Raw genomic sequence first — 24,550 nt, forward strand, 5'->3', positions numbered from 1 at the left:
TTGATTCTAGTATGATTCTAGTCGAATAATCGAATACATCGTTATATCACGTAACCTAATTATTATTGTTCTTGTGAAATTAAGTAGGAATAGGTACCTACCGTGCATTCCTATATAATTAAATTTGAAAAACCCAGCCGAGTGTGAGTCAGACTCGCGCACCGAGGGTTCCGTACTCGGGGTTTTATTCGACATTTTGCACGAAACATCCAAAACTATTATGCATAAAAATATAAATAAAAATCTCTTTTATACCCCATATGATACCCCATATGATACCCCACTTGGAATAGTTATCTTACTTTGCAAATTTAAACACATTTTAATTTTTTTTAATAACCACAAATTCATGGTTTTCAGATTTATTCCTTTATTTGTGCTATAAGACCTACCTGCCTGCCAAATTTCATGATTCTAGGTCAACGGGAAGTACCCTGTAGGTTTTCTTGACAGACACGACGGACGGACGGACGGACAGACAGACAAATAGACAACAAAGTGATCCTATAAGGTTTCCGTTTTTTTTTGAGGTACGGAACCCTAAAAACCCAGCCAAGTGCGAGTCAGACTCGCGCACCGAGGGAAAGAAATCCCGAGTACGAGATTTCTTTCAACATTTTGCAGGATACATCCAAAACTATTATGCATAAAAAAAAATACTGTTTAATTGAAACACATTTTAATTTATTTTTGTGATACCAAAAATCTTTGTACCTAAGATTAATAACGTGGAACATCTTTAAGTTTTTGTATGTTTTTTGTAAATCATAATAATTAAGTGAACAGCAAAAACATTGAGCCAAAACCTGTTATAAGCAAAAAGTAGTTATATGATACACTGTTTTGGAATTTAAATGATCATAATCATAATTATTTATTTTGCTAGAACTTTATGTCGGTACAGCGTATATCAAATTCTGGTAAAAAAGAACACAAGTAAGTCAATTAAAGCTGTAATATTATATACGTTAAGGTTAAATTTAATTCGCGCTTCTCCCTACGAACGTACCTATTACGCTTATTATTCTATTATTTGTAAATCTAGATTTAAAACTAAGCCACATATCGATTTCTATCTACATTATCTATGCATTAAAACAAGTAGTAAGTATAGTTACATTATATTTATTTTGAAAATTATAACTCTTGAAACATCTCTATAATAATTATTGTAAGCTAACACTTCGTGCGTAAATAACCTGTGTAAGAAACTATGAAATTGCAAAACTATTGGTTTTTAACCCCCGACCCAAAAAGAGGGGTGTTATAAGTTTGACGTGTGTATCTGTGTATCTGTGTATCTGTCTGTGGCATCGTAGCGCCTAAACGAATGAACCGATTTTAATTTAGTTTTTTTTGTTTGAAAGGTGGCTTGATCGAGAGTGTTCTTAGCTATAATCTAAAGTTGGTTCAGCCGTTTAAGAGTTATCAGCTCTTTTCTAGTTTTCTTGTAGAAAAGAAGGTTAGATTACCGTTAGGTTCATAATATTATGTCAATAGACAAATGTCAAGCTGTCAAGGTGGACGTTGCCTAAATACATTATTATTTATTTGAAAATGATGTTTTGGAAAACTCAGATACTTTGGATCGTCGGGGGTGTTATAAATTTTTAATTTACACTTGTAGATAAACTTTCTTAGTAATAAGTTCAAAAGTCTTTAGTTTGTACCTAACCTAATATTAATAGGTAATACCCAACATTGAACGTGAACGTTGATCACACATCACGCATCTCGCTCATGAGTATGTTCCGCCCGTAAATGTTCGTTGCAATAGCATGTTCACCTATTGCGACATGGAGAGCACTCTTAACAGGGCTCTCTCCGTCACTTACTCCATACAATCGTAGTTCCAATTTAATTTGAATATTAAGCGACCAAAGTCCATGAAATTTTGTCCACAAAATCTGCCAGTTTGCGCAGTTATGTGGGTGTGCGTGCGTGTGCGTATGCAGCGCAGTTCCACAATCTGCTATTTGATTGGACTGCGCAGATCTCGGTCTTGTCTGCGCAGTTTTAATTGCGCAGGCAAAACGTAGCCTAACATCATAATTTAATAATATTTTATAGTTTAAATTCGACAGTCATTCGCTTTCGAATTCTGCGCAGTTCGCAATGAAAGCGAGATCTCATTAGTGGACAAATACAACATTATATACACTTTATTTGCTTTATATGTCTCGTTCGCACGGTGCTAATTGCTCTTAAAAATTCACAGACCATCTCAAATGTAAAGCTCAGTTCAGATACGCGTAGGCATATTTGTATTCATATACTAAATTATTGCAAATACGAAAGCGTGTCTGTCTGTAACTTTTTTACTACGCATTCGCTTATCCGTATCCCGTATCTCAAAAGGAAAAACGGAATCCTTGTAGTCGTAGGATCACTTTGTTGTGGCCGGTTTTTTAGTGTTTGTGGTTATTGAAGTCGGTTTTTTTTATTTTATTTTTTTAACTTATAATATGATCCTGATGAGTAAGTTATCATACTTAGTCATCACAGTCATTGAGGTATTCAAATGACGCATCACTTTCGATCACAAGTCGCTCTTGATCATTGCTTTACAATGATCAGTGGCTTCTTGATGATATTTTTAGGGTTCCGTACTTCAAAAGGAAAAACGGAACACTTATCGGGTCACTTTGTTATCTGTCTGTCAAGGAAAAATCTGAAAACCGTGCATTTATGGTTACATCACAAAACAAATGTGTTTCAATATTCAAAGATAAGTATACCAAGTGGTGTAGGTATTAATATATGAAAGGGCTTTACCTGTACATTCTAAAACAGAGTTTTATTTATTTTTATGCATAACAGTTTTTGATTCATCGTGCAAAATGTTGGAAAAATAACTGAGTACAGAACCCTCGGTGCGCGAGTCTGACTCGCACTTGGCCGGTTTTTTATTTGATGGAAAGTTACCTACACTCTAATCTCGGAACTAGCTTTTTCTAGAAATCACTTTTATGGAGAGCTTAAATCTACAATTTGGTAATTTATTTTTTTACAGACTTTTCTGGGCGATAGATTTTATGAAAGAATTTTAGGACAGGTAGGGTGCCAATGGGACCCTTATTTTATTAGACAGACAGACGAAGTGATCCTATAAGGGTTCGTTTTTCCTTTTAAGGTACGGAACTCTAAAAAAAACTACAAATTAGAACAAATAAATATAAATTTTGCACGTAATATACAGTACCTAACTTAAGAATGTAAGGATAATAATTAAATTTCAAATAATTAGACATTTCCTATTCAGAGTACGCAATAGGAAAGAACAAATTATCCAGTATGATAAGAAAACAAAAGTATTTAGTTCCCACATAATTGCAATCGTAATACTTCGCACCTTGATAATGACTATCTTAACAGGGCTCTCTCCGTCACTCGTTTCCACTCGTTTCATACAATCGTAGTTCCAATTTCATTTGAATATTAAGCAACCAAAGTCCATGAAATTTTGCAGACATATTCTAGAAACTAATATCTGTGTCTGTGGTGTTTTAGATTTTTCTAAAAATATGTAGTTTTAAAATTACAGGGGCTCAAAGATTTGTATGAAAATTTTTAAGACCGCGTAACTTTGAAACCGAATATTTTAACAGAAATCTGGAAAACCACAGACATAGATATTAGTTTCTAGAATATGTCTGCAAAATTTCATGGATTTTGGTTGCTTAATATTCAAATGAAATTGGAACTACGATTGTATGAAACGAGTGACGGAGAGAGCCCTCTTAACGATGTGAAACTAAGATGTTACGGTGTTTTTCTACGATTCCGTTGGCACTTTGAAAGGGAAAAACGGAAAAGGGGAGTAGTTGCGCAATGCAATTGCAATTAATTAATCAATACATAGTATACCTACATATAGTTAACTTTCTCATACAAATTGACAGTAAATTATTCTCACTAATTTGATTCCCAGAAAAATATTCCATTCACGTTATATTTTACCATACTTACGCCGAGAACGACAAAGCATAGAAATATTCCATACACTCCATTGTAACGTAACGAAATTTTTACCTACGTAGGCGGTGCATGCATATTGCATAATCTACCGCACGTGTGTAGTGATTTAAATTTTTAACCCCTGACCCAAAACGGGGGGTGTTATAAGTTTGACGTGTGTAGCTGAGTATCTGTGTGTGGCATCGTAGCTCCTAAACTAATAAACCGATTTTAATTCAGTTTCTTTTTTGTTTGAAAGGTGGCTTGATCGAGAGTGTTCTTGCCTATAATCCAAGAATCCAAGAAAATCGGTTCAGCCGTTTGAAAGTTATCGGCTCTTTTCCAGTTACTGTAACCTTCACTTGTCGGGGGTGTTACAAATTTTTAATTAACACTTGTTAATTTATTGAATGACAATATTGTTAGAAATGTGCCTTCTGTGCTTTGTCGTTCGCTGTACTTACCCAATAGTCCTTACGCAGGCAATATTAAAATTCGTACGCCACCAGTGTGTCTCCAGCCTTCCACAGTGACACTTAGCATAGTGATGTGCCGTGAAAGTGTCCACAGCATGTGTTAGTGCCGCACCAACATGGGATTACATAAACGAGGAAGTGAGTATATTAATGTTAATCAATGTTGTGTTAATTTGGGTTCCGTACCTCAAAAGGAAAAACGGAGCCCTTATACTGATCACTTTGCTGTTTGTCTGTCTGTCCGTCTGTCGTGTCTGTCAAGAAAACCTAGGATAGGATATAGGATACTTTCCGTTGATTTAGAATCATGTAATTTGGCAGGTAGGTAGGTCTTATAGCACAAGTACAGGAATAAATCTGAAAACCGCGAATTTGTGGTTACATCATTTAAAAAAAATTAAAATGTGTTTCAATTTTCACAGTAAGTCAACTATACCAAGTGGGGTATTATATGAAAGGGATTTACCTGTACATTCTTAAACAGATTTTTATTCATTTTTATGCTTAATAGTTTTTGATTATCATGCAAAATGTTGTAATAATACCCGAGTACGGAACCCTCGTTGCGCGAGTCTGGCTTGACCGGTTTTTAATGTTGTTATATTAGGTATGTTAATTTATTAATTGTTAGTAGGTGAATAGAGCCGGTAGTGTGTATGGCCTAGTCCAAATGCCATAATTGATGGAGTAACGGATCACTACCGGAATCACACTTCACACTAATATTATGCAAGCGAAAGTTTGTGTGTGTGCATGTGTGTAGTATGTTTGTTTCTCTTTCACGCAAAAACTACTGAACGGATTTAGCTGAAATTTAGAATGGAGGTAGATTATATCACGGATTAACACATTTTTATCCCGGAAAATCAAAGAGTTCCCACGGGATTTTTAAAGACCTATATCCACGCGAATGAAGTCGCGGGCAAAAGTTTCCTACTTTCCTATGTTTTGTAACCCCCGACCCAAAAAGAGGGATGTTATAAGTTTGACGTGTGTATCTGTGTATCTGTCTGTGGCATCGTAGCTCCTAAACTAATGAACCGATTTTACTTGTTAGTTTTTTTTTTTGTTTGAAAGGTGGCTTGATCGAGAGTGTTTTTAGCTATAATCCAAGAAAATCGGTTCAGCCGTTTGAAAGTTATCAGCTCTTTTCTAGTTACTGTAACCTTCACTTGTAGGGGGGTGTTATAAATTTTTAATTTACACTTGTGACTATGAAGTGCATCATTAGTCTTATACACTTCTTACTTCTATAGACTACCCGTCGCCGGCCAACTACTGAGCACGGGTCTCTATTACCTACTGTACTTAATTACATACAAAGCACGCCGTCTGTGGAGACGCACGTGCACAGCGACCCGGTCGACGAAGGTCGGCCGATCGATAGCTACCTACCCGACCCGTCTTATTTACATTTCTTACTTCTGTAGACTACCCGTCGCCGGCCCACTACTGAACACGGGTCTCCTCTCGGAAGGAGAAAGGTGTAGGCCACTGTCCGCCACGTTAGCCAAGTTTGGAAGACTTCACTTTCATTTGAGATGTTATTGACAATTCTCATGCTTGCAGGTTTCCTAACGATGTTTTCCTTTACCGGTAAAGCACGCCAAAAAGTTGAAGGTGCCTGTCGGGAATGGAATCCCTGACCCCCAATATCAACACTAGGCTATCACATGATACATTAGATCAGAATGATAAGTTGATAATCCCACTTATCCTACCTGGTAACGCATCTCTGTCTTCTACATGCGAGTCGGACACGCACACAATGGGTTTCGTTCCATCGTACAAGATTATGTAATTTTTATTCATGGCGGATATTTTGATTTTTAACCCCTACCCAACCAAAAAGAGGGGTGTTGTAAGTTTGACGTGTATCTTTGTATCTGTCTGTGGCTTCGTAGCGCTTAAACGAATGAACCGATTCTAATTTAGTTTTTTTTATTATTTGTTGGTATAGTGGCCATCGAAATACACATTCTGTGAAAATTTCATCTCTCTACCTATTGCAGTTCATGAGGTACAGACAGACAGACAGACGGACGAACGAACGGACAGCGGAGGCTTAGTAGGAACAAGGTCCCGTTGTCTTGGCACCCTTCAAATACGAAACCCTAAAAACGTAGTGAAGTGTACATCGTATATCTTCCCCCGTCCTAATTTCTCCCTTTCAAGCGTAAACCTTGTACTAGGAGTAGGTGCGACAATAGTGCAACGGGTGGGGTTTGAACCGCCGCCGACCTTTTCAGCCGTTAACTGTTGAGCTATTGCAGCTACCAATATCTGTAATGAGTCATACTCTATGAGTTATGTCCTGGTGAAGTTCAAGCTCATGCAATGCATTCAGGGATATTTATTGCATTCCTTGCGAGCTTGGCCCCTGACGCTAATATGGTTAGCGAGTAGCGTGCGTTGGTCTTTTAATTACGTTTTTGCACGAATACTAACTACCAATCTATTTACATCACAACAATAATTAAGTATATTATTATAACTCAAAAAAAAACCTTCGACACAAAAAACCTCTATAAGAAAACTAGAGAAGAGCTGATAACTTTCAAACGGCTGAACCGATTTTCTTCGATTATAGCTTAGAACACTCGATCAAGCCACCTTTGAAACAAAAAAAACTAAATTAAAATCGGTTCATTCGTTTAGGAGCTACGATGCCACAGACAGTTACACAGATACACAGATACATGCGTCAAACTTATAACATCCCTCTTTTTGGGTCGGGGGTTAATAAAATAAAGGCATATATCAAGTTTGTCCGTATGTAATGGGCGTATAATGCGGAGGGAAGAAAATTATGTCACTAGAAGAATGTGGAAGGAAAGAAGAGGAGAGGAAGACCACAGAAAAGGTGGATGCATTGCGTGAAAGAGGATATGTGTGCAATAGGGGTGGAAAATGCGTTGACGTATGACACAAGTGAGTGAAAGAAAAAGACATGTGCCGACTCTACATACTCGTAGCGTGGGATAAAGTACAAAAAGAAGAAGATCAAGTTTGTCTGTATACATATACGCACTAATCTTTGAAACAACTTGGTGTATGGATTTTCATACGGTTTTCACCAATTTCGAGTGCCGAGTTTCTTGCTGGTTCTTCTCGGTAGGAAAGGCATTCCGAACCAGTAGTAGGATTATGCATTTGATGATTCAATGTCTGACTGCCTGTCTGTTCGTCCGTCCGTCCATCCGAATGAAATGGGAGGCTCTTAGAGTTGTCAGTTTTAAACCATTTTTGTGACGGAGCCATCTCAAAATCTAGTTAGGAATATGAAATTTTATAGTATATTATGTACCTACTATTATACGTATTTAAACAACAAATGCTGAAAAACGATTTATAAAATTGTTTGTAAGCTGCGAGTTGCGACCAAGACAAACCAAATTTTTTAGATGTTTCTTTCACGGTTTATTGCGACCCAAAATAATTATGGACGGAACCCTAAAAAGAGAGTAGCCTGAACCGCACTTGGCCGGGGTTGTTAAATTAGCTAAGATACGGAACAGGCTTGCTGGTGCTAGTAATAAATTTCTAACAACGGATCTAGCAAATGATTTCTGACTACGAGTCGATATATAGTAAGCGACAGGTCGAGATGGCAATCGGGGCATGTCACAAGCGGTATCCCGCACCGGGTCAGCGCGGGGACTGTGCGGGTGTGCGGGGTGTCCCCACCCCGTATACCTACGTCGCGATGGTAGACGACGCGCTGGCACTTGGCCGGCATCCCGTAATCCGACGCCGAAGACCTACGAGCGTCCAATGTGCAAACATGTAGCCAAGTTATATCACCAAGTCATACATTACTGGTGTAGACGTGTACATTCAGCTAATTAAGGGATGACTTGTGCTAGACCGTGCCGTACTAGCATAAATCATCCCTTAGATGATAAGCTTTTCGCGATTTGGCCTGTGTACACGAGCGGGATGAGTCATGAGTCGCTAACTTCTTACGCGTCCCATCTTAGACCACATCATCACTTTCCATCAGGTGTGATTGTGGTCAAGCGCTTACCTATAGTGAATAAAAAAAAAAAAACTCAGTGTTCAACCTCAGCCACCGAGCTCATGTGACATTGGTTGGTACTTGGTTGATACATTGCTGTTTCATTGAGTAATATTAAAATAATTTTAGGGTTCCGTACCTCAAAAGGAGAAACGAAACCCTTATAGGGTCACTTTTGTTGTCTACCTGTCCGTCTATCGTGTCTGTCAAGAAAACTTTAGGGTACTTCCCGTTGACCTAGAATCATGAACTTTTGGCAGGTAGGTCGGTAGGTAGCTTCACAAAAGGAAAAAAATCCGAAAATTGTGCTTACATCATAAAAAAAAATTATAATGTGTTCATGAACAAAATATTTGTATTTTTAACTTTCAAAGTAAGATAGTTCTATAACAAGTGGGGTATCATATGAAAGGGCTTTACCTGTACATTCTAAAACAGATTTTTATTTATTTTTATGTAAGTATAGTAGTTTTTAATTTATCGCGCAAAATGTCGAAAAAATTACCCGAGTACGGAAAACCCTCGGTGCGCGAGTCTTTCTTCTTGTGAATTCTATGAGCTAAATAAACTTTTATTTGTTTAACGCAAGTAATTTCTTGTCCACAGAGAATGGTCTGCTCTCATACGAGAACCCAAACTACCATTTGGACCCGGCGCGCCTCGAGTCCGCGATCTACAGCGACCTCTACGACATGCACGACGACAAAATGCCGCTAGACTACGACTACCTCGACAATAGGAGGTCAGTTATGTCCTTACATCTCTTTTCCTTCTGTATACATCTATAGCGACCTGTGCGACCCAAAAAGAATGGTGTTATAAGTTTGACGTGTGTATCTGCGTATCTGTCTGTGGCATCGTAGCTCCTAAACGAATGAACCGATTTTAATTCAGTTTTTTTGTTAAAAAGGTGGCTTGATCGAGAGTGTTCTTAGCTATAATCGAAGAAAATCGGTTCAGCCGTTTGAAAGTTATCAGCTCTTTTCTAGTTTTCTTATAGCGGGAAAAACGGAAACTTTTTGTCGAAACGTCAACGTTGCTGGGACGATACACTTGAACATGTGAGGATAGGATGATCATATACCTACTGGACCAAGACAAGCGAGAATGAAGACGTGAGATCTCTTACAATATTATACTCCTTCAGACCGAATAAAAATACATTGCTGTATTGTTGAAACGTCAACGTTGCTGGGACGAGACTCCTTTCTAAGTGATACCTACTTAATAAAACTTGTAACAAAATTGGTTATTATCTTTATACGTAAGCCTCCAAACAATTCTGTATAGCAGCCATCTCAGTATATGAGTAATGGATGACCTAGAAAACTGTTCCAAGCGTGCTCGTTTTGGCACCAACTTTGCAAATCACTATTTCTGTTCGCGATATTTTTTACAAATAGCTCTAGGCTCCAGCAAAACGTTTGAAAGACTTTGACCTTTTTTTCAAAGTCAATGGTTGCTTAACTTAATGTTGTATTCAGAGCTTCTCTGTGAATGGGTACCTACTTCTTTTGGTATTTAACTTAAATAATATGAATATACGAAATGAAAAGATGTCTGACTGATTCTATCACATCTCAAACTACTGGATGGATCGGGCTGAAAGGCACGCAGATAGCTAAAGACATCCGCTAAGGATTTTTTTAAAATTCAACCCCTAATGGTTTAAAATAAGGGTTTGAAATTTGTGAAGTCCACAAGGGCATAATTATATAGTCTCTATTACAAATTGCTTTTCAAAAAACCGCTTTTTTAATCCCTGACCCAAAAAGAGGGGTGTTATAAGTTTGATGTGTGTATCTGTGTATCTGTGAATCTGTGTATCTGTCTGTGACATTTTAATTTAGTTTTTTTTGTTTGAAAGGTGGCTTGATCGAGAGTGTTCTTAGCTATAATCCAAGAAAATCGGTTCAGCCGTTTGAAAGTTATCAACTCTTTTCTAGTTACTGTAACCTTCACTTGTCGGGGATGTTATAAATTAATTTAGGTAGGTACACTTGTGAAACGAAATGATTAAAGTTCGTAGTGAATCATAAAATAGAATCAATTAAAACCCATTTAACACATACTGCAGCCATTATAAGTAAATCGTCCATTTATCCAATTAAACGAGACTTTATTACTCATAACTTGGCGTTCAGCCCTGAACTTAACATTTTAAGTTATTCCAGCTATCGACATTCGTGGCCTGTGTTGTGTACATACAGTTCGTGCGTCACTGTATGACACATTTCTTTATTGATGCTTTCGAAGGTGTTTAGGTAGGCCGAATCACGTAAACAAAGCTTTTCATAGAAAATAAGGAACCCTTTTTAACCCCCCACCCAAAAAGAGGGGTGTTATAAGTTTGACGTGTGTATCTGTGTATCTGTCTGTGGCATCGTAGCTCCTAAACTAATGAACTGATTTTAATTTAGTTTTTTTTGTTTGAAAGGTGGCTTGAATGGGAGTGTCCTTAACTATAATTCAAGAAAATTGGTTCAGCCGTTTGAAAGTTATCAGCTCTTTTCTAGTTACTGTAACCTTCACTTGTCAAGGGTGTTATAAATTTTTAATTTACACTTATAACTTTGAAAAGTACATTTACATTAGAGTCCCGTATGTATTAAAACATTAAACCTTTAGGCTTAGATCTATAGACCGTACTTTGACTTGCTCAGACAGTCAGAGCCTGTATGACAGCCGTCGAAGGGGCGAAGTACTCGACTCACTTGACGGAGTGATCTCAACCTGGCATTACTTTCCATACAAATGTAAATTAAAAATTTATAACACCCCCGACAAGTGAAGATTACAGTAACTAGAAATGAGCTGATAACTTTCAAACGGCTGAACCGATTTTCTTGGATTATAGCTAAGAACACTGTCGATCAAGCCACCTTTCAAACAAAAATAACTAAATTAAAATCGGTTTATCAGTTTAGGAGCTACGATGCTACAGACAGATACACAGATATACACGTCAAACTTACAACACCCCTCTTTTTGGGTGGGGGGTTAATAAAGGTGATTTATATAACAAATTCCGGGACGGTCCCGGAAGTCCCGCGCCGTGGCGTGACGTCACGGGTCGCTGACCCGCGCAGCGCGCAGGCGCAGTGCATCGATCGGCGCTGCACCGCCGCCACGGAACCCGCGATGTGTGTAAACGCGTTCGGCTATGGGCAGTTGCGGAGTTACATTTTTGTGTACTTGGTTAGGCTCTTGAGGTAACTTTTTCTTTTATTTTTTTTAGAAAATATTAGAGTCTTGGGTTGAAATCTATAGACCACACTTTGACTTTGCTTAGACTTAGGTTTCAGTTAAAACGAGACAGATTTATTATCCCAGCGGTATAACGCTGTCTCGTTTTAGCAGATTATTAAAATATACCAAGCGATAAAAATACTTTTTTACTATATATTTTAGCGTTCATTAAGAGAGTCGAGTTTTAGTATTGATTGAACTTTATCTTGTTTTTACATAATTTATTAAAATCTGCGAAAAGTTTTGCTCGGGATGACCTCAGTATATAGAGTTTGTTATTTGGTACGTACTTAAACAACTATAATTTTGATTTGTCTCTATATTTCATTTCATCGATACTTCGCGACATTTCGCCGGCTATAAAAATAACCTTGAACGGCGAACTAAAAATCTCATGAATTTTTATATTTATAGCCTTCCAAACAAGTGATAAAACTGTTAACCTTTTAAAATGTCGCCATCCTAGACTCAAAAATAAACATTTTCGATCATAAAGCATGTTAGAAATCAGTTATCGCTCGTTTAATGGCCACAAGCGACCGCGAGCGTAGCGTATATCCCACGGCGGAACATTATTACGAGTATGTAGCATGGCTTGTGGTACAAGGTATTAGCTTTATGAGGGTTCGTGAGTTACGTAACACATTATGTAGTCGAATTTTAAGCGAAGACGCAAAAATATATTTTATGGCTTGGATTTAGTATACTTACTATAAGTATGGTAATTCAGTTTGCTATCAGACGGACATTACAATAAATCCTGGACTGAAAAAAATTTGAAGGGCATTACCTAGGAAGGCATAAATAGTCTGCACTCACTAAAACTTGCAAACTCGAAACGTTTTGCGTCATTATTCCTCATACGCGTGGCTAAGGTTTGGAAAACTCTCCCGCGATCTGTTTCCTACTAATTACAATCCGGGTATCTTTAAAACAAGAGTGAATAAGCATCTTCTAGGTAAACGCGTCCCATCTTAGATCACGTCATCACCTAGTTAAAAAATAAATTATCTGGTTGATATTGTCAAAGTATCTTGGGAATTTGCATGTAGATTTTTTGTAGAGCGCCCGGCGCCCCTACGAAAGGATTTTCAGAAATTTTACCCGAGCAAATCTGGCTCATATTATAGCTAATTAGCTGACGCTCGCGATTTCGTTCCCGTGGATATGTTTTTTTAAAATCCCGTAGGAATCCATTTATATTCCGGAATAAAAAGTAGTCTATGTGTTAATCCAGGGTATAATCTATTTCCATTCCGAATTTTAGCCAAATCCATTCAGTAGTTTTTGCGTGAAAGAGTAACAAACATCCATACAAATTTTCGCGTTTATAATATTACTAGCTGACGCCCGCGACTTCGTCCGCGTGGATTTAGGTTTTTCGAAATCCCGTTGGAACTCTTTGGTTTTCCGGGATAAAAGTAGCCTATGTGCTAATCCAGGATATTATCTATCTCCATTCTGAATTTCAGCCAAATCCATCCAGTAGTTTTTGCGTGAAGGAGTAACAAACAAACACACACACACACACACACTCATACACACACATACAAACTTTCGCCTTTATAATATTAGTGTGATAAGTAGGACAGTTAGGAGTCCCCGCCTGTGTCTTGTACCACACGTGATCCTACTTTATTGCAGTACGATGGAAGTACGTGACGTTCGACGCTGCAGCTCGATCCCCTTTGAGCTTTTCAGCAAACTGCAGGAAACTAGATCCGCTGTGTTCCTTACAGAGTTTCAGCTCTTATTGTGACTAATATCTAGTTAGTTTCTTTAAAAATAATTATAAAGAAACATTTCCCTTGATAATAGTTAAAGTAATGAATGGAAACAGAATTTAATTCATTTTGTAACATTAACGTAAGAGCCTACTTGAGTGAATTTGCACTTGTCCGTCCGTCTGTCCGTTCGTCTGTCAGAGCCTTATAACTTCTGAACTGAACATAATTTTTTCAAAGTTAAACAAGTGTAAATTAAAAATTTATTACACCCCCGACAAGTGAAGGTTACAGTAACTAGAAAAGAGCTGATAACTTTCAAACGGCTGAACCGATTTTCTTGGATTATTATAGCTAGGTACACTCTCGATCAAGCCACCTTTAAACAAAAAAAACTAAATTAAATTCGGTTCATTAGTTTAGGAGCTACGATACCACAGAGAGATACCCAGATACACACGTCAAACTTATAACACCCCCCTTTTTGGGTCGGGGGTTAAAAAGGCAAGAAAAAGGTATGGAAAATCCGTTTCGTGCCAGAAAAACTACGTGACATGTACCCACAGCTCAATTAGCTCCGATATCAAACGAGTGGGTACTATCATGGTGTATGCGGCGCAAGTTTTAATAAAATTTTACGACAGTTTGCGGACGCGGGTAGTTCGCAGTTTGTTGGAAAAGCGGAGGTGTGTTTTCGAAACTATCATTTTCGTTTTGATAAACTTTCGTTACGTTTACTTTGACAGGTGACTTGATCGAGGCTCTTATTAGCTGTGACACTGTGGCTGTGATCCAAGAAAATCTGATCAGCCGTGATAGGATTTTAAATTCAAGTAGAGTACTAATATATTTTTTTATTTTATCTATTTAAAAAAATAAAGAAATGGCGGAGGGGGGGGGGGGGGGGGGCTGTTAAAATTGTCACTTTAGACCATTTTTGCGACGGGGGCATCTCAAAAACTAAACTAGTTAGGGATTTAAAATTTCGGTATATTATGTACCATATACGGTATTCAAAAAACAAATACTGAAAACAAAGATTTATAAAATAGTTTATACGATGTGACCAAAACAGACGAACATTTTCTGGGATTTTCTTTCACGGTTTACTGCGATGTTTGTGATGGTACGGTGTGATCGTCTATACTAGTGGTTAAGATTAGGCATTATGAAGAGATAAAATAAGAAATAAACTCAGCTGAATTATAGAAACACCTAGGTATTTAAGTCATGAGTTATTTACAAGTAATTAATTGGTACAGTACGTTGGGTGAACACGTAGACTTCTCGACCAGCTAACAGGTTTACACGGATTGAATTATAAAAAATTAATGTAAAATTTCAACTCCTCAAAATAGATATAATGAGTGGAGAGATTTGCTAATTTAGAACGTCCTGTTAGTGTGGAAAATCAGTTGATACGTGTATTTGCCTTATTTAGGCCATCGGTTTGAGACCAACCGGCATTCCTCAAGCACGGGGGGAGCCCTACACTGAAATCTCAGTCTTTTAGCATTGTTATCGGGGCACAGCACTTGGACTCTCCTATTTCGCTGCGAAGCGTTTTCAATTTGCCTAGGTACGGAAACCTAGGTTCTTTTCAATGAGCTCTGGGCTCGCCCCAAAACCATGGTATTTTTGTATATTTATATATTTGTTTGATTGATTGTCAATAAATTGGCCAATTTATTAGTTCGGAGAGTCCAGCTGTATAAAGACATGACGTGTTTGCTTTGTGCCGGAATCTCGCTGCTGGTACGTCACCAATCAACCATGTACCATAATATAATATCAAGCAAAGGAATTACAAAGTACAGCAAAACTAGTATTTTTATCTATTCAAAACTCGGTGATTCACAAATTCAGCTGGCGTCGGTTTTAACAGATAATGTTACCTAAAATGCTGTTTGGGAAGGATCGATACACAATAAAAAAAAGGTACCTACCTGCCTCGCCATCTGTCCTTCGGAGGCAGCGTGTACTCCATTGTCTCGTTCAGGGTATTTTTAGTAGGTAGATGAAATTTAGCTGTTACTCGAAAGTAAAAGGTCCCTTTGTCTTTAGCCTGAGATTCGAACTCAGCCGACTCTATTATCTTTAGTAGTGGAGAGCATTCTTGGTAAATTAGGTACTGATCGTTTTGTGATAGTAAAAGTATACGGAAAAACCATCGTGAGAATTTTACATAATGGTATAAAATACCATATGATGAAGGAAAACTTGATCGAGAGTTCTCTATGAAGTCCGCGCTCAGTAGTGAGCCGGTGAAAGCTGTTCATGTTGATGAAGACGATGTTTATACCGTGGTAGCTAGTAGTTTATAGCACACCACCTTATTTTAGCTATTGAGTGATTTTTCTACCAAATCAATAATCGTAACGACAAAAGTCATTCCATCGGACTGCATTAGACTGCTAATTCAATTATAATCCCTATTTAATGCTGAATAAGAGCTAGTATTATAATTAGATGAATTGCTGAAAAAAAACTAGGCTAAATTTTACTTAATAGTAAAGGAATTGTGATTGGTATGTAGGTCATATGAGAAAATCTTAATTTTGGAGTTCAAGTTAGTTCGATACATGGTTTCTTTGTATCAATGGCTTTGTTAATATTATAATATGGTAGTCTAGCCTCCAAACAAATTGAATCTCCATTATTAAATGTCTAGGAAATGTATCTAAATATAGCAAATAAAAGATGACAGTTATACCCAAGTGCATTTATTTCTGGTAAATAAGTGTTTATTTACTCATACAGTTGAGTATTTAGAAAAAGAAAGAAGAGAAACTGAATTTATTATTTAGACTGGAAATTAAGTAACTTTATTATATTAATTAATTCCCGGCCGAATACTTGCTTCCTAAGCCATACTAGTTATTGAAAGGGAAAAGCAAATATTCAGAACGAAAAACCCTTTCGGCTTTGGATATTATGTATAACCTTATGTCCTAAATAGGTACACACATGCCATAAATTTTAATTATTCTATGAATCTAACCCTACACATGACAAAGAAAAGTCTAAGAACACACATTATGTATAAATTATAATATATTCATTATTTGTTCTAGATATATTTGAATCTTAGTTCCACAAAGAGAAATGTCCCATTTCTCTAATTTCGGATTCAAAATCTAATAGCTATACACAATATTGTAACACCTCCTAATATCTCAAATACCATCTCTAGTTTAGTTTGTGAGGTAATTCTATACTCAAGATTTTTGGAACTGATTTTCAAATAACCTAGTTTAAAATATAATGTAAATTAGTACATCACCCTATATCAGCTTCTGCTGGCCCGGATACACACTATTTTATTCTATTTATAATTTTTCTATTATTAACTATACAATTGCAATATATTTCTACACTTAATTAATATTCACTGTTAGGCTCTACTGCACGTTGAGCCAGACCTCAATCGAATGTTCTCTCCCGGTCCCCCAGTGTAGCCTTAAACCCACCACACGGATGTGTTTGTTCACGCCCATGATCTGAAATGAAAAAAAAAACCAGCGAAATTTCGGTTTCTGATTGGTTCACTCTTGCGCACAGAATTACCCTGGCTGATGGCTAATTGGCTGAAAATAAAATGTATTTCAAACATCCCTTAATGGGCCGTACCTTTTGCTTTCTCACGCTCTTGCCTTGCCTAGACCACTCGCATAACACGTGATTACAATTTTGTACACTTGTAGAGATTTCTAAGTTAAAATTTACGACTTTTATCTAATTTATGACCGACCCTAACGCAATTTAGCTTTAGAGCAATTTATTTTGCCCTTTTGTTTTTTATACTTCCTTTCCTACAATTACTCAGAATCTTAACTAATTTATTTCTTTTCGTGCGAGATTTTTGTTTTTAAGAGCAAGGCTTCAAATTTCCGACAGTCATAAAACCGTATGACGGATGGCAAGGCCATCTCACGCTCCCCCAAAATAGATTTTTAATACACGTAGCTCCTTTTGTCCCTGCAGCTGTGCTAGTCGTTTCAAAATCTATTTTTCCCCTTATCTGTATTAGAACGCTAGTATCTGACCTCCTACGCCTATCTATTATACCCTCGGGCATGACCATAGCTATTTAACTCAGGTATCTCTTTGTTTAGTGTACCCCAAACTACCTGTTTTCTGTCCCTTTTAATACTCTAGTTTTACCTATCTTTCTATTTATCTACATAGTACCTAAACAAATGAATGGCATTGTAGTTACCCTTAACTTTACCAGTATGAACGTCTATTAATGTATATACATTATTATATGGAACTGCCCCTATTATGTACGGTCCTTCATATAAGCGCATGAATTTTTTTGTCAACTTTTTATCCGCATCTGACTTCGTAAAAGTCTTAAGTTTCACTAAATCTCCGATTTCGAATTGTATTAACTTATGATTTTTGTTATAATGTAATTGTCTACTTTCGGCCGCCTTATCTATGTTTTGTCGTGCCTGCTGTCGAATCTGTTCTAACGGTTCACCCTGTAAGTCTGTCCTCACCGATGAGTCAGTGTTGAAATCAGTCGATAGCAGAGTACGTTTTCCATATATAATCTCGTTTGGCGAATATCCCGTTGTAGTATGTATTACCTGATTATAACAATCTTCTATATCCGATAATAGATCTACCCATGAACGATGCGATTTGTCGCAATACGTCCTGAATAATCTACCTAACTCTTTATTAACCCTCTCTGTCGAATTTGGCCGCGGATTTCTAACAGATGTGTGCGTTAATTCGATACCTAGTTGGCGAATACCTAACTCGAAAACTTTTGAAGTAAAGTTCGCGCCTCTGTCTGAACATAATGTCTTAATTGTGACCTGCTTATGAAACTTTTTTACACAAGTTAAAGTAGCCTTCCCACTAGCCTGGCGTAGTGGGTATAGTCTGATTAACTTACTATAAGCATCTTGCATTACGAATATGTATTTAAACCCAAATCGTCCTGCTGGTAAAGGTCCAAAAATATCGCAAAAAACTCTCTCTCCTATTTCCTTCGCTATTACAGTTTTTATCGGCCCCGTGTGCGTTTCCAAAGCATGCTTTGACTTTTGACATGCCTCGCAAGCTCTTACAACACGACCTATTATACGAGACATATTTGGGAAATAATATTGACGTTTCATCAGAGCATAAACCTTGTATCGCCCGAAATGACCTACTTCTTCATGTATGCTAACTATCAAATCCCTTAGTATGTTCTCGGGAACATATAATCTTAAGATATCCCCTTTTATGTCTGTTCTATAAAGAATCCCTTCTTTAAGCACGTAGTACTTTGGTTCAGAAGTGTCTGCTGTTTGCACGCGTCTAATTATCTCACTAGCAGTCTTGTCGCGACTTTGATAACTACCTATCTCTCTCCATCGCTCCCGCACTAATCGTCCTAATGATGTTTTAAATAGATTCATTTCAGGCCCCGTGACCTTGTTAGTTAATACATCAGTGGTCCCCTTTAAGTGTCGAGACAATACGTCTGCTACAATGTTTAGTTTACCTTTCACATGTTCGACTGTGTAATTAAATCGCCCTATATAATGTACCCAACGTATCATCCTAGCGCTCAATAGTTTGCACGTCTGCAAGAATATCAGGCTTTTATGATCAGTCCTAATGACTAAATTCGCTCCTCTCAAATATGTTTCAAACTTTGACAAACTGAAAATGATGGCCCATAGTTCTTGTTCAGTGACTGTCCATTTGCGTTCTGTCTCTGTCAATGCTTTACTACAGAACCCTAATATTTGTTCTTCACCAGCTTCATTCAATTGATACACATAACCTGAAACCCCCAAATTACTGCTATCGGTTTGTAAATAATAAGTTCCCTTAGGATCTGGGTGTACAAGAAGTATCGTGTCTATAAACAATTTCTTGACCCTTTCAAAACAATCGTTAATTTCCTCTGTCCATGACCATTTCGTATTTTGTTTTAATAGGTCACACAGTGGTTTAACCTCTTCGCTATATTTTGAAATAAATCTTCTGAAATAATTTATTAATCCCAGAAATCCTCGTAATTGTTTTATAGTCCGAGGTATAGGGAAGTCTAATATGGCTTTAACCCGTTCAGGATCCATACGTACCCCGTTAGTATTTACTATGTGTCCTAACAACTTTACCTCTACACATAAGAATCGACACTTCTCTAACCTTCCAGTTAAACCTGCGGTTTCTAATTTATCTAACACTCGATCTAAATGTTCTAAGTGTAACCTTATGTCCCCGGTAGTGAATATGACTATGTCGTCTAAATAGTTTACGCAAAACTCTCGTACTCCTACTAGGATATAATCCATTGCTCTCGAGAACCCTGCTACAGAAGTTTTTAAACCTTGAGGTAAAACATTATAAGTATACGTCTTCCCCATGAACGAGAACCCAGTATACTTCCTAGAATCTTTATGCAAAGCTATTTGAAAATAGGCATTATTCAAATCAATTAAACTGATATAATTTACTCCATGAAAGGATTGTAAAATCTCAGATGTGAGTGGAGGCGCGCCCGCGTCACCTACCATTTTCTTATTCAACTCTCGTGCGTCCAATAAGAGTCTTATTGACCCATCTCGCTTCTTAGTGAAAGTGAGAGGACTACAGTAAGGAGTCGCTTCCTGTCTGATCACGCCTAGTTTTTCTAACTCTTCTAATTCGGTTTTTACCTGTTCTCTATACGCCAAAGGTACCGGATAACTGTGTTTTACAAAAGGTGTTTCGTCTAATAGCTCAATAACGTGTTCGTACTTGTTTGTCAAACCTAAACCTTCCGTAAATACCTTACAGTGTTTGTTTAACACAGGTAGTAATAATTCCTTTTGTTCATTACTTAAGTTCGCGTCATCTAATTTTAATCCCTTAAATTTCTCATTATCTAAATTCATGTCTGATACACTTTGTTCCACTGGCCTAGAGTTTTGATTTAATATTAAATTAATCGTGGCTGCGTTCGTCTCTCCCCCTAACCTTTCGATTTTGCAGTCCGAATTCAGCCTAACACAAGACCTAACGCCCATATGTTCAATAGTCAAAGTGTGTTCACCATTACAGTTCACTATTCCTTTTACCCGCTCTAACCAATCGTATCCTAGAATCAATGACCTAGGAAGACGTCGCATAACTAGTACAGGTGCTTCAACTAAAGTACTACCTAACTGAAACTCTATTAGCACTAACCGATTTGTGCTTTCACTTCGCGATCCAAACGCGCCTTGTATTTGAATTGCTGGAATAGCGATCTCTGGCAATGTCCCATGTTCTCTTAGAATAGAGTCGTACAATTCCCTAGTTATTCCACTAATCTGACTTCCCGTATCTATGAGTGCACTCATACTTCTTCCATACAGTCTAACACATACTTCAGGTAACCTAGGTAAAGAATAATCAACACTTACATCGGTTTGTTCATCTAATTCATGATACATTGTGTACACATTCAAACCTCTCCTCATACAAGTTTCACAAGTCACGCCTAACTCATTACACTCTGTTACATTTTCAAATTGGTTTTCCAATAAGATTCCTATACTCCTAATTTCAAATTGACTACTATACTCGTTATAATCAACGCCGCCTCTTAATAACCGTTTAAGTCCCTTATCTCCGGTCCCCAGACTCTGTCCTGGCTTCCATCCACTATTAATTAAGATCCTATAGACTACACCTGTCTTTTCGTGATCTGAGGTCTTTCTGACGCCCGTGCCACACAAGACTAACTGACTTGACCTCGTTTGTGTTGGGCATTCTAGTTTTTTTGATGAACCCTCCCCCACATTCTTAGACACAGTAAGATTCTCGCCCTCTTTCACGAACGTGATAGCCGGCCTAATTTGTTTAGATTCGGATACCGTAGGCCTGTTAAAGTTAACCCTAGAACCTAATCGACCACGATAGCCGCGTCCCCTCGTCGAATTTCCCCTAGCTCTCCAACTTCTTGTTGACATTGTTGCTACAATAGGTCGTCTCGATGGTGACTCATTGTATCGCCTACCTCTGTAATTATTACTAACACTACCTCTCGTAAATTGCCTAGGTTTTTCAACAATATTTTGCTCTATGTTTCGAAGAAATTTCGCTCCGTTCATGATGTTAACTTCCTCTGTTCTAGTAAACCACAATCGCTGTATATCTATAGCATAATGTCGCATAATAGAATTGACCAAATCTCTCTCACTAAAGGCAATAGTTAATGACTGCATTGATTCTGCTTGCTCAGCAAAATGTTCGGACATCGACATTCCTGAATCGCTTGAATATACCGCATTAATCAATTTATATCTTATAGATTCCTGAATTTGCTCGGTCCAATAATTTCGTCTAAAGTCAATCTCGAAGTCGGCGAACGTAGTCCAACCTTTCGAGTACAAGTCCATAACCTTCCGAGCATGCCCCGAAATGCAACCTAACGCTATATCTATTTCGCGATCTAATCCGTTTACCGCCCTTATATATTTCTTTAATCGTTTTAGAAAAACGATGGGGTTAGTGAATGGTTTTCCGTCGAAATTTGGTTTAGTTACTGACGGCTGTACAACATATAAATTCCGGGTCTCAGATAATGTACTTGTGCTCGCGGTTTCAAGATTTGACCCCTGCCTATCAGATTTTTCATTTTCATTAATCCCGTTCGACTCGTGTGAAGAAACGCTCGCGATTTCATTTGAACCGGTATTTGAATTTAACTGATGTAATTTTGCTTCGAACTCGGTGATTTTTTTCAAAATCAACTCTAATGTAGCATTCCCTAAGGTCGTTGTTTGTTCGCTCGATTCTACGGTACTAACATCGCTTTGCCCCGCACCTACTTGCTTTGTTCTACGTCCCTTCCTACCTGAAGACATCTTTTTTTTTTTTCAATTTGACCCTATTTCTTTTACCTACCCAAGTGCCAACTTAAATTTTATTTGAATAACTTTCATAAGTCGCGAAGCCGTATTTTTAATACTAATATATTACTGATACTAATTGCAATCACGTTTGGGTCTGCTTCGATTATATGTATTCTCAGAGTTTGAAAAAAATTAAGTCTGAGAAATAAGCAAGGAATAATAGCTCGATCTCTGTAGTATCTTCTGAAAACCTGTAAATTTTACATTTATAAGACATACAGCTTATTTCTGCTCTCCTGCTCCCCCTATACATAAATAAATGTAAATGTACAACATATAAATATAAAACAACATGCAGTGTGTCCTTAAAACTTATAATTTATAAATAGCAATGTAAGTTTATAAATTTTTCTCTCTCAAATACCCAATCACAATTTCTACGTTGTGTTATTTTTATGTTAATGTAAATCTAGTCATATCGTTATTTCGAATACGTACATAGATCCCTGGTCACTCGGCACCAAATTTCTGTGATGGTACGGTGTGATCGTCTATACTAGTGGTTAAGATTAGGCATTATGAAGAGATAAAATAAGAAATAAACTCAGCTGAATTATAGAAACACCTAGGTATTTAAGTCATGAGTTATTTACAAGTAATTAATTGGTACAGTACGTTGGGTGAACACGTAGACTTCTCGACCAGCTAACAGGTTTACACGGATTGAATTATAAAAAATTAATGTAAAATTTCAACTCCTCAAAATAGATATAATGAGTGGAGAGATTTGCTAATTTAGAACGTCCTGTTAGTGTGGAAAATCAGTTGATACGTGTATTTGCCTTATTTAGGCCATCGGTTTGAGACCAACCGGCATTCCTCAAGCACGGGGGGAGCCCTACACTGAAATCTCAGTCTTTTAGCATTGTTATCGGGGCACAGCACTTGGACTCTCCTATTTCGCTGCGAAGCGTTTTCAATTTGCCTAGGTACGGAAACCTAGGTTCTTTTCAATGAGCTCTGGGCTCGCCCCAAAACCATGGTATTTTTGTATATTTATATATTTGTTTGATTGATTGTCAATAAATTGGCCAATTTATTAGTTCGGAGAGTCCAGCTGTATAAAGACATGACGTGTTTGCTTTGTGCCGGAATCTCGCTGCTGGTACGTCACCAATCAACCATGTACCATAATATAATATCAAGCAAAGGAATTACAAAGTACAGCAAAACTAGTATTTTTATCTATTCAAAACTCGGTGATTCACAAATTCAGCTGGCGTCGGTTTTAACAGATAATGTTACCTAAAATGCTGTTTGGGAAGGATCGATACACAATAAAAAAAAGGTACCTACCTGCCTCGCCATCTGTCCTTCGGAGGCAGCGTGTACTCCATTGTCTCGTTCAGGGTATTTTTAGTAGGTAGATGAAATTTAGCTGTTACTCGAAAGTAAAAGGTCCCTTTGTCTTTAGCCTGAGATTCGAACTCAGCCGACTCTATTATCTTTAGTAGTGGAGAGCATTCTTGGTAAATTAGGTACTGATCGTTTTGTGATAGTAAAAGTATACGGAAAAACCATCGTGAGAATTTTACATAATGGTATAAAATACCATATGATGAAGGAAAACTTGATCGAGAGTTCTCTATGAAGTCCGCGCTCAGTAGTGAGCCGGTGAAAGCTGTTCATGTTGATGAAGACGATGTTTATACCGTGGTAGCTAGTAGTTTATAGCACACCACCTTATTTTAGCTATTGAGTGATTTTTCTACCAAATCAATAATCGTAACGACAAAAGTCATTCCATCGGACTGCATTAGACTGCTAATTCAATTATAATCCCTATTTAATGCTGAATAAGAGCTAGTATTATAATTAGATGAATTGCTGAAAAAAAACTAGGCTAAATTTTACTTAATAGTAAAGGAATTGTGATTGGTATGTAGGTCATATGAGAAAATCTTAATTTTGGAGTTCAAGTTAGTTCGATACATGGTTTCTTTGTATCAATGGCTTTGTTAATATTATAATATGGTAGTCTAGCCTCCAAACAAATTGAATCTCCATTATTAAATGTCTAGGAAATGTATCTAAATATAGCAAATAAAAGATGACAGTTATACCCAAGTGCATTTATTTCTGGTAAATAAGTGTTTATTTACTCATACAGTTGAGTATTTAGAAAAAGAAAGAAGAGAAACTGAATTTATTATTTAGACTGGAAATTAAGTAACTTTATTATATTAATTAATTCCCGGCCGAATACTTGCTTCCTAAGCCATACTAGTTATT

The 24,550-nt window shown here is 37.3% G+C and overlaps 1 protein-coding gene across 8 annotated transcripts in view; it reads left to right on the forward strand.

Annotated features, from left to right (window-relative positions):
- Positions 1–24,550, forward strand: part of LOC123876298 (protein Fe65 homolog) — a 78,736-nt gene that overhangs the window by 33,474 nt on the left and 20,712 nt on the right. For 5 of the 8 annotated variants that reach the window (XR_006798308.1, XR_006798309.1, XR_006798310.1 and 2 more), the window contains exon 3: positions 9,058–9,193. Coding sequence is in view for 1 of the 8 variants with exons in the window: in XM_045922515.1 (XP_045778471.1) it covers positions 9,058–9,193 (136 nt within the window). In the remaining 7 variants the exon portion in view is untranslated. Of the gene's footprint in view, positions 1–4,449; positions 4,572–9,057; positions 9,194–24,550 lie in introns of those variants that run through there. The other 3 variants (XR_006798312.1, XR_006798313.1, XR_006798314.1) reach the window with 2 other exon arrangements.

Source organism: Maniola jurtina, chromosome 21 (assembly GCF_905333055.1).
Source record: "Maniola jurtina chromosome 21, ilManJurt1.1, whole genome shotgun sequence".
NCBI classification, from domain to species: Eukaryota; Metazoa; Arthropoda; class Insecta; order Lepidoptera; family Nymphalidae; genus Maniola; species Maniola jurtina.